The 11567-nt window shown below is 48.1% G+C and overlaps 1 protein-coding gene across 1 annotated transcript; it reads right to left on the minus strand.

The window, feature by feature from the left end:
* Window positions 1-2078: 2078 nt before the first annotated feature.
* On the minus strand, window positions 2079-11567 carry prim1 (DNA primase subunit 1). Its single transcript, XM_069187276.1, has 13 exons — window positions 11291-11567; window positions 10557-10714; window positions 10211-10317; window positions 9187-9260; window positions 8659-8795; window positions 7870-7928; window positions 7471-7582; window positions 6877-6960; window positions 6303-6435; window positions 5410-5479; window positions 4387-4493; window positions 4136-4234; window positions 2079-2825 (listed from the first exon to the last, which is right to left on the minus strand). Exons 1-13 carry the CDS (start codon window positions 11409-11411, stop codon window positions 2806-2808), a joined length of 1281 nt encoding a protein of 426 aa, XP_069043377.1. The 5' UTR covers window positions 11412-11567; the 3' UTR covers window positions 2079-2805.

Here is an 11567-nt window from a genome sequence, read left to right on the forward strand (position 1 = left end):
GTGTGAGAAATACTCTGGGACTAAACAAACCTTACCTAAAATAATTGTAATCCCAGAATTCCCACTCCTGACAGAATCAGAACAGTCTCCAGTCCTACTGGGGGAGGAAACTCAATAGAGCTGCAGCCCAGGGTGTGATCTCCTGTCACTGCCTGAGGGACAGACAGTGTGACTGTCTTTCAGTAATAACAATAATAATAATGCATTGCGTGATCTCCTGTCGCAGGTGGAGGAAAAAAAAGGAAGTTCAAATGACAATGTCATCATTGTGATGTCTGTGTTTACCACCTGTTATCGCTTATACTGTTTACAGCATATGTAGTGATGAAGTCACCTAAGGTTGAACCTGTAAATATTTTCTGATTAAGATCAGAACTCTTTATTTTTAGGTTACGTTTTGGGCTCTCTGTGAATGTTCTTGGAAAAACACTGAAAATAGTTGTCAGATGGTTGTAAAGGATCTTTGCCTCTGTGCTTTCTCCTGTGTCAGGGGAATCAGTTACGGAGCCTGTCTTCACCTCCTGTGAACGAGCGGGCGCTGAATTCTCTTGCCTGGTCTGTCAGAGGGCTGGGTGTGGCCATCAGCCACTGTTTGAATGGCAGCAATCTCTCCCTCATCACACCGTTGTCAGCACCAGGGAGAAGTCTTCCAAGTCTAGATTCGTGCCTTGTAGATGAACGCCGAATAAAGAACACAGCTGTCGCAGGCCAGATCCAGAAGAATTCCTTGGAATCACTTTACACACAAGTTTCACCCCTCATACTAATATTCTGAGTACCAAGAGAAACTTTAAAAAAAATTGATCAAATCCTTTTGAGTGACTGACTTTGTTGCTCAATCAAATCGCCATATCATTGATCATGTCCTGGGACCCCATTCCCTGAGGGCTGACAAGATAGCACGTGTCCTCCTGCTGCTTGTTCAACGACAGCTTTCTTGAAAGACGAGCAATGCAAAAGAACATCTTTCTGAGGTACAGCTTGTTCTGCTTCCTGTGGTAGCCAGACACACAACTTACCCGTGAGCTTCAGAGAACACTCTCTGTGGATCCACTCTCTTGATGAAACACGTTAGACACAATGATGATTTCACCTATACAGTGTCAGTTCAATAATATATTGGTGCAACCGTACCCAGGCATTTCCTGGTAACAGTGATGCAGATGGTGCCTTGTGATGCTCAATGTAATGTAACCACACCCATCAAATATCATTGAGCACCAGCCAGCACCTGCTTACAAGTGCTCTGTGCTTCAAATCGAAAAGTGTTGGGTTCAAAGCATTATTCTCCAATTTCTATTTTTTTTCCCCTAAAACGTACAGGCACTTCCCCACATCTGTAAAGGGTTACGTTCTGCGCAACGTTATGTACGCTGAAATGTCAACAAGTCAGAACACAATCTGACACAGTGCAGCCCAACAGAAGTGACCATATTAGTTTTAGCTAGAGGGCGTTTGGGCCTTGAGCCGGTACATCGATTCACATGTGGTGAACTAATGAGGTCATTGGTGAAGGGTGAGCGTCACATAGGTGTCATTTAGCCTTTGTTTGGTATAGAAAAGGATTCATGATGATGGTGGGAGTAGGACTGCTCAAGAAGGTTTCCAGTATTGTTCAATTGGGCTTAGGTAAAGTTTCCTTCCAGTAAATAATCTGCTTTATCCAATTCAGGGTTGTGGCAAAGCTGGAGCCTATCCTAGCAAGCAAGAGGCACAAGCCAGGATAGACTGTGGACAGGACATCAGTCCAACCCAGGGCAGTGGCATGGTGGCACAGTGGTTAACTTTGTCACCTCACAGCACTGGAGTCCTGGGTTCAATTCCTGGGGTGCCATCTTTGCAGTTTGCATGCTCTCCCCATGCTCGCATGACTCTCCTCCCACAGTCCAAGGACATGCTGGTAGGTCCATTGGATTCTGGTAAAACCGGCCCTAGTATGCATGTGTGTGTGTGTCCTGTCCAGTTGTATCCTGTCTTGCGCCAATTGCTTATCTCCTGCTCCACCACAATCCTGCATTATATAAAATGGTTAGAAAATGAGTTTTCTGGGACTTGAGGGATTTAACTGGGACTCTTAATGAAAATGGCAGGCTCTAGGCCTTTATTTTAATTACACCAGAAATATATCCAATGAGTTAGAAAACCATATACATTATATTTACCAGTACATTATGGAACATATAAAAATAATTAATACCAAGGAACTACAAAAACAATGTTACAATTGTAAATCTATCGAGAAAATATTAACTGCAAAAAATAATAGACATTGCATATTTACATACATTTTAGACAGTTTACATTTTATTTATGATCTTTTCAGCCTCCACACCCTCCAGGATAAAATGTTTATCTGGTCCAGTTCAACATGATAGCCAGAACTGCATTTGAAATCGTCATGGGGAAGGATGTCAGTGGGAGATATAATGGCACAGGACCCTGTTTCTAGTATAGCACTACATATAACTGAAATGTTCTTCTCTTCTAACCAAACTCAAGTCTGGACAAAATCTAAACCTCCAATTCCTCTACACAATCCTGTGCTTGGTGACATGTTTGCAGGGAGATGAACCAAAAAACAGAAATAATGAGAAAAGCCTGCAAGTTCTGGGTGTGCAAACCAAGACCAGAATGTGGGTCAGAGGTCAGACCAACATGCTTGTGGTGCAGCGATGTTTTCAGAAGGGGCGGTGTACTTCACATTGTTGTTTTGGTCTGGCTCAGGGTCACCCCACAATCCCGCATTCCTTTCGTATCCTATGCGTGTCGGCAAGTGTCATCTGTTGCTGGCTTCAGGAGACACACTTAGAAGTCTCTCTGGAGATCTGGAAATAAAAAACAGGGATTAAATCCCAGCTAGCATGAAGGATCCGGATGAGTTTGGCTTACTTGCTTCTTCACATCCATTTTCTAACCTTCCCGTCCAAAACGGAGGCGTGGTGGGAGCCGAAGCCTATCCCAGCAAGCAACAGCACAAGGCGGGGTACACCCAGTCCATCGCAGGGTGGACGCGGACTAAAACACACACTCACGCCAGGGCCAATTTTCCCAGAAGATCAATAACCTACAAGCATGTTGTTACGACCCCAAGTGCCTAGGGGAAAAGGGGTGTGACATTTAGGATAATTCTTTTGGAAGCAGGGGGGTTTTGGTGAGGGACTAGGAAGCGTGATAACAAGAGTAAGGAACTAGAGTGGTGCCAAAGGAAAGAAAATAACAAACAAAATGGAGCTGGCTAGGACAGTGAGGGAAAGCTAATCTGACTACAAAAGAAAACACATGGTCTTCGGCGTCTTCAACCCCCTAGCTAACCTGCACTGACTACCCAAAACCATACAAGACAAACGGCACTCACCCGTACTAAAAACACAAGTGAACCAGGAAGACAAATAAGGGAAAACAAGAGTAATAAACAGGAGCAGGGTACAAAAAGAACACAAAAGTTGAACATGTAACACTGGGGCAAGGTAATGGCAAAACAAGGATGAACACACAAACAAACGAAAGTACAAAGAAACTAACAAAAAAACCAACAAAACAACAAAGCCGAAGCTATACGAAAACACACACGCATACAAAGCAAAACAAACCAACAAATGAAGCCAAAACAATAACCAGAAGCGAAGCAAAGCGATAACCAAAACCAAACGGGACCGAAGTCAAACGAAAGGCCTTTTCTTCCTGAAAGCCTCCATGTTATATAGTGAATAAAATTAGTTCTGATTGGCTGAGGCTGATTGATGATGACATCATACTGAAACAGTGGTGTGATGGTTGGCCAATGGGGAAGGGAGAACAATCAAGGGTCAGCAGTGTGGAACATAGAAAAAACACACACAGAACACACACTGGGACGTAACAGTCTTTAAACCGTGGGAGGAAACCAGAGCACCTGGAGGAAACCCATGTGAACAAGGGGAGAACATGCAAACGGTGAGGCAGCAATGCTGACTTCCTTACTTCCTCCCTCTGGGAGCAAATCTAAAGACTGACATCTAATTTTGTCAGGCAGAAGAACACAGGAGCTCACCCCACACTTAGAACTGACAAGACACACCTGGTCAGACAGAGACGCACAAGATTGGAGAACAAGTCTAGTCGGAATTCTGCTTCCGGTCTTTCCCGGAAACCTTACCGCTCTTCTTCAGCAGCTCCCCTCTCCGAGCGCGCTCCATCTTCTCCACAAACTGCTCGAACACTCGCACGTACTTGGCCAGGCTCGTCTTTTTGTAGTCTGTGCCGATGAAGACACTGCAGTTTAACACTGAGGCATTTCAAAACTCCCACTAAGAGCTCAGTTTCTTACACCCCGGTGCAACGCTGCTCCGGGGCGAAGAGCTGAGAAAGAGGATCTGGTGCACAGGACGGTGGCTCGAACCCGCTCACCTCGCACTCTTCTCTTCTCTGTTGGCGCACTCTCATTCTCTTTGTCCTTCGCCTCTTCCTCCTCTTCCTCTCCAGCACGAGGCCGGTCCAGCTCCTGGCAGATCAGGCTGTGCAAAAGAGCCCAAGGGTGACTATGGCAGCGAGCACACAGCCACAAATGAGAGGAGCCACTCGTCCCACCCAGCTCGTTTGGTCAATAGTAGCTAAGCGATCTGAGGATCTTGCTCTCTTCTTGATAGAAGCCAAGGTATCGGCTTCAACAGCACGGCAGGGCAGCCTGTTCCACACTCCCAGCACCCTTTGTGTGAAGACATGCCACTGCAGTTTGGACTTGTGTCCTCTTGTGATCCAGTTATTATTTAAGAAACCTGCTGGGCTGACTTTGTGAAAGCCTTCCTGAATATTTTCTATAACATAGAAAAAATGTGCTCAATACCTGAAATGAAGCCTCACTAGTGTATTACACAACTTTAACATCCATCAATTTCGTAACCACTGGGGTCACGAGGGAGCTGGATTCTATCCCAGTAAGCAATGGGTTCAAAGAGAGGTCCACCCTGGACAGGACAGCAGTCCATGACAGAGCACATAGATACAGACACACACACACTCACACCAGAGCCAGTTTTCCCAGAAGCCAATTGGCCTACTAGCATCTCTTTGCACTGTGGGAGGAAACTATAGCAACTAGAAGAAACCCAAACAAATACAGGAAGAACACACAAACTCCAGGCAGACAGCATCCCAGGTCTGCAATCGAACCCAGGGCCCCAGCACTGCAAGGCAGCAATGCTAACTACTGCACCACAACTTTAATATCTTTATTTAAACGCTTTTGATTTTCTTTCCGAGAAAAGATACCGGAACATGTGAGCGATGTGTCAACGCAAAACCCTCGAGTGGCCAGTGAGCAGAAACCACGCTGCATCCCGGTATCACAGAGTAACACAGCCCGGGTCGGAACCAGCGACACCCGGACCACTCGGGGCTCGTCCCACACCCCCCTGGTCAAGAGACGCTCACCTTATCGTGGGGACGGCAAAGGGATCAAACTGGTCCACCTCTCGAGGGTCAATGGGCACCGATATGCGGCCTGTTTGAAAAAGAGAAATAAGCGGTCAGACACCTGCGCGATTCACTAGACGTTCACTCATCGATAGACTTTCAGCCGTCCCTCAATCATTATACAGTGGGCCGGAATTTGCACACTTCTTGCTATATGTTAATGTTATCCTGTGAAAGACTGCAGGTATTATAATGTACAATCTGGCCAAATGATTAGGAACTCCCCAGTCAAATGAAGAGGCAATCTGTGGGTAGGACTGAGGAGATGACAGTTTTCCTCCACGTTTTCTGGCCGGAACAATCCTCAGACCTCACTCCTGTTAAAAACTGGTGAAACCAGTCACACTCCTGTCCTACGGATCCCGAAGGACGTTAACTCCAGCACCAGGGGAGATGAGCACCGTTTTCACATTTGCACTGGCCAAAATATGAGGACCCAAAGACTATGACAAAAACACCCTCCCAGTAGGGGGCGGTGTGTGGGGTTGGGCTAGAGGAGCAGTCTCCCATCACCCTTCCTGGCCAGAACAATCCCCAGACCTCACTCCTGCTGGAAACCAGTAGAAATGTCCAGTTCAGTCGCACAGAGACTCGGAGGGGTTCTTATATTTTGAGGAAATATTTTTTGTTTTTTTATCAACATTGATTTTACAAAGTGCTTGTACACGCGAGTGCCCTGCGGTGGAGAGGTATTCCCACCAGGGTGTAGACCCACTTTGCCCCGTGTGCTCCGGGAATTCGGGAACCAGTTCACGGAATAAGCAGCTTTCCGAAGACGCATGTATAAACTGTTGCATAAAAAAAAAACAGAAAAAGGAGATCACAGCAGGGCTCTGCTTGGCCGTCCTCACCTGTTTTGGGGTGGACACTGAAGGGGCTCTTCAGCAGGTGGTTAACCCCCTTGCTGACGTTGACGTCGAGCCGCGGGTAGCAGTACTGCAGCATGATCTCCCTGGCCGCCTGCTGTCCCTTCTTCCCCTGCGGCTGCTCGGGAGGAGTCGAGAAATCACAAAAACCGCAACAGCTAACTGGTAACCGGACCTCATTACACACAGTCTCAGTCGCAGAGGACCGGGGCTCCCCTTGAAACATGCTAGGCTGTGGACCTGCAGCCCTGGGAGAGAAGAGCGCTGCTTTCCGGGTTCCAGGTTCTTTCGGAGCCTGAACCACATGTTAAGTCAAAAACAGGCGATATGGCTCCTCATCCAATGAAGGAGCCTGATTATATTCAATTGAGAGGACAGGCGACCGGAACACGAGAGCTGTCCCTCAGCCATCGAGTTGCTCATCCCTTAAGGATGTCACAGCAGCTCGACTCTGCGGACAAGGAGATCGAGCCACGGCACCGGAGACGCACAGAGAGAGACGGACAGACGCGCTGGGAGAGGGACGGAGCGGTCGTGGCTTTGCCATCTCCTCACTCACCCGCTCCACGTGAGACACCAGGCGATCCCAGCGCTTGACGGGATTCTTTTCATTGTGAAAGTCAGTCTTCAGCTCCTTCTTCACATGTGGGTAGGAAGTCAAGGACCTACCCTGAAGCTCTGGGAACTAAGCGATACACGCTCACTCAACAAGAACTCAAGAACGGTCACAGGCGAGGAGATTAACAGCAGGCCACTCATCCCATCAAGCTTGTTTGGTAGCCAAGGCATCATCATCAATAGCATAGCTGGGTGGCTTGTTCCACTCTCCCACCACCCTTTGTGAAAAGATGTGCCTCCTTTTCTCAGTTTTAAATGGACTTCCCCCTTGGTGTCCACTTGTGATCTCTACTCAGTGTTTCACCTTCTGTTCAAGTCTAAAGACATTAATTCAGAATATTAGTGTAGGACACTCCCTTCAGACTAAAGAGACTCAGTTCCTCCTGCCTGTTAGTGCAGGACACCCCCTTCAGACTGATACATTTGTATCAGTGCAGAATATATTCAGTTGTTCTTTAATGGACTGATTCTAGTGCAGCAACATCTTTGATCTATGAAAAGGGGGAATAGACAGGCAGCTGTTTTTGGAAAGGATATCTTCTGGCACAAGGGCCAGCACTTTGTCGACAGACTCTTTGCTGCCCAGGATGTCTTGTTTGACCACAGCATAGTCCACAAAGTAGCGCGAGATCACATTCAGCGATTCCCTGCAGAAAAGACAGAGTCAGACACTCTCATTCTTTTTTAAAGCCAAGCGATTAACACAAGCAAGTTAACATTGTAACCCTCATGATCAGATGACTCTTGTTACACTTGTCTGCTGAGGGTGTCAACTGCTAATTGAATAAGTACTTTTTGAAGATGCAATGATCAAAACGAAGGAATTATTCGATGAAGAACCTGCCCTACCACACAAACAGGATGTGGAAAAAGCATAAGTCCAAGATTCACACACCAAAATGGCTCAGTCTTAAGAAAAGGGAGTTTTTCTTACATGACAAAGGGATGAATGAGATCAGGCAGTTGCACTTTTTTGATTGTGTCCTCACCACCCTGTCAGAAAGCAGAGAGAAGCACACCTTTACTCACAACAGAATATTGAAGGGAATATAGTTCATATATTGATAGAATTAACAAATTCAGCCTAAATATGTATATTCTTCCTGTATTTGCATAAGTTGTCTTCAAGGAAGACTAGGTTGTTGCTATAAGTGACGTTGGTGCACCAGTAGGGGGCGCACTTCCACACTGGCCCAGAAACTCCAAACCAAACACCCAGTAGAGAGACTAGGGACAGAGCTGAAGGAATTGTCCTTCAGGTGACATGTTAAACTGAGATCCTGGGTACTTGGTTACTAAAGACCCTAGTACACTGTTTACAAGAGTAGGGGTGTCAACCCCAGTATCCTGGCTCAATTCCAGTCTGAGCTGTACAGTCTGGTCTCCCCAACCCCCCCGCCAAGTCCACCTGAAGCAGCAGGCGCCCTTCAGTGCTGGATAAAGAGCCTCCTGCGATACGAAAAGTACTCTGAGATACTTTTCCATGAGAAGCTCCACATGAATGGAAGGAACTAGAATTATTTTAACTCCTCTAGTCAATGTAAGGAGTTTCTTATCCGCCATTTCTTCCGATTGACCTCTCGGTGTTTATCCTGAAGTGCGCTGAGGGTGGAAGTCCACTCCCCGGAAGATCTTGACGACTGAAGTCAAGGTCATCCTCCTGGTTCACCCCCCTCCGACCCCCGACCCCCGACCCCCCCGCCTTCTGCCCCGCCCACCTCACCTTCACAAGACTGAGGTACTCAGCCACTGCTGAGCGGGCCGTCGCCGAGAGCTTCCTGGCTGCCTCGTCGCACACCCAGCAGTGCACCCCTCGCCTGCCCGAGTACACCCACAAACAGTGCTTGAACCCAAAGTCCTCTGGGGAGAGAAACCAGGGCCCGTCTGGTTACACTTCGGAAGAGTGAATGGCAGACTCCTACAGTGGTGCTCAAGGGGTGGGATTTCTGTCCTTCTTACCTCCACAACAAAGACTACAGCAGTAGCCAAGGCAATGTGCCAATATATTGATAAACTACATCTTTCAATCACAATCCACGCTCAGAACATTTTGCAGATTTTGGGGGTCTATTTTTACAATGTCCCCACCCTGACCCATCCTTACTCTTAATTTGCTGGATTTAAATAACTAATTATTTCAATACCCCCGCCCCCCCCACCAACCAACCATTAACCTCTTCTCCAGCTCTTCGGCGGGTTTAGAACTATACAGGCCTATAAAACCCGGACCACCTGTCTTCTTCCGCCCTACCTCTCAGAGCTCTGTCCAGGATCTGAATCGCGATGGTCATCAGGGTCCAGCACTTGGAGCAGATGTCAGCAGCACTGCAGGAGAACAGGGAGAGGAAGCCTTTACTCTCGTTCAGGTGTGGAATTTACCGAAAGGCCCGCTCTCTGACCCCGGGGGGAGCAGACACGGACGCCAACGTCTGGTGGAAAGTGGTGAATACCTGGCGCCTGTCCCAAGCCAGCATGGGGTTTCGGGACAAAGGGATCAGGGATTTCCTGTCCCATCTGTCCTGAACTCAAGAAGGATTCAGAAACTGCCCAGTTTTTTTGTGTAACCTTTCTCTGGTTTTCTCAGTCCTGCTGACATTAGCGGAAGAGAGTCTCTCTGGTAGGTGTGCAGGTGTAACGGTGCTAACTGAGTTACAGAAATGACCCTCCGAAATCCAGACAGTGTACAGCTCTGCTGCGTCAGAGGACTGGTCTTGTTGTGCAGCAGAGTTAGGGACTGGAGCTGAGCTCTGAGCCCTGAGAGACTGGGAATAAATCCCAGCAGAGCCAGAGGACTGGTCTTGTTGTGTGGTAGAGTTAGGGACTGGAGCTGAGCTCTGAGCCCTGAGAGACTGGGAATAAATCCCAGCAGAGCCAGAGGACTGGTCTTGTTGTGCAGCAGAGTTAGGGACTGGAGCTGAGTTCTGAGCCCCGAGTGACTGGGAATAAATCCCAGCAGAGCCAGAGGACTGGTCCTGATTTGCAGCAGAGTTAGGGACCGGAGCGCAGAGTGATTCAAAAACTGCCCAGCTGACTGGGCAGAGTGACCTGGAAGCCAGTGGGGTTCGTCCCTCTCTCGCATCTGCACTGGAAATCGACAATTCCTACAACACGTCACACACCTCAGCCTGGAAGAGCTGACCTTTTGGGAGGGTTTATGGAGGTGTATATGCCCTGGGGAACAGAGACAGTGGAAGACTGCAGCTCCAACATGTCAGCAGGCCCCCACACCCAACCCCCCCCCCACCAGCTCCGCAGGGCTTCCCTCTCCAGGATACCTGCAGCACCTCCGGACATCGTCATAGTCCGTCATGTCAATGTCGAACACCAGCTCCTTCTCCAGCGCCTGGAAGGTCCCAGACTTCACCGTGTTGTGCTGGTTCGGCTGCAGAGAGAAAGTGGGACAAGAGCAAACTCACTGACAAGACTGACTCAAACGGACCGACTGCCCCCTCAGGCGGCTGGTCTGCAGGGCTACTGGAAATCTGGGCAACATCACCAGCTCAGACCTGGGCTGGAAGACTGATGATCTTGCTGAAAATGAGGTTGCTGTAAGTCTACCAGCCACAGGGAGCCGGGTGAGGCAGTCAGAACCCCAGGATCCCATGAAACAGACAGACCAACCCTGTGGCTGAAGACGGCGCCAATGTCGATCTTGTAGGGGTTGATCTTCTGAATCTCCTTCTCCAGCTCGCCCTGGCTGCTGAAGGACTGGTAGCGCACGTAGATGTCATCCTTCAGGGTGAAGGAGAACTCCCGGTTCTGGAAGCAGCTCTTCACCACTGACGGAAGAAAGAGAGAGAGAGAGGCAGGAATTTTATCTATTTGCTTTTGCAAACTTTGCCTTAATATTCAAAACTTCGGCCACATGTTACATGCAAACCTTGCCCAGATAAAGCATGTGTCCAACTTGATCGCTCCATTGCCCTCACATGTGAAACGTGCTAGACATACTCCAGTGCACGTCTCACACATTTCCTCCTAAATCTATGAGCTAGTGAGCACACAGGTGTAATAAATGACATAGTTCAAGTAGGGAGCTGCCTCAGCATGCGTAGGCTGCCAAGGAACAAGTAAAGGTTTATTCTATGGTGAAAAGAGGAAAAAAAACACAATAAATGACATTCCATTACGTATATCGATTTTCGACTATGTGAGGCTTAAGTACTCAGAAAAAAAAAAGATTTCATGCGCTCTACTGCCTCCTGAACAGCATGCACTTCACCGAGACGGGGCAAATGGAAAACTGCGCATCATTTGCTGGCGTCGGTACCGACGTCTAAAAACTCAAAAGTTTAGTTATAGTTAAAACAACGCAGACAGACTTCGCACATTTCCTCCGAGGCTTTGAAACTCACCGCCTCCGTAGCTAAGCCAGCGGTAGTACTGCGAGAACGGGAACAGGCGCCTGTAGTACAGCGGTAACAAATCCGGGAGAGAGGCAGGGTCATATTCACTGGCCGAAGCTAATTTGAGCATTTCAGAAAAAAAACACAGGCGCGGGTTTGTGGCAAGGGGCTTTTAGAAAGCAAAACTGGATCGCTCTCTCGTTAAAAATATTACAACCCCACAACGCGCTTCTCCGCTTTCGGTGACAGCTGCACACTTACAAAACAGCGCGGGAAAGAATCGAGG

The sequence above is a fragment of the Lepisosteus oculatus genome, chromosome 1 (genome assembly GCF_040954835.1).
Source record: "Lepisosteus oculatus isolate fLepOcu1 chromosome 1, fLepOcu1.hap2, whole genome shotgun sequence".
Classification (NCBI taxonomy): Eukaryota; Metazoa; Chordata; class Actinopteri; order Semionotiformes; family Lepisosteidae; genus Lepisosteus; species Lepisosteus oculatus.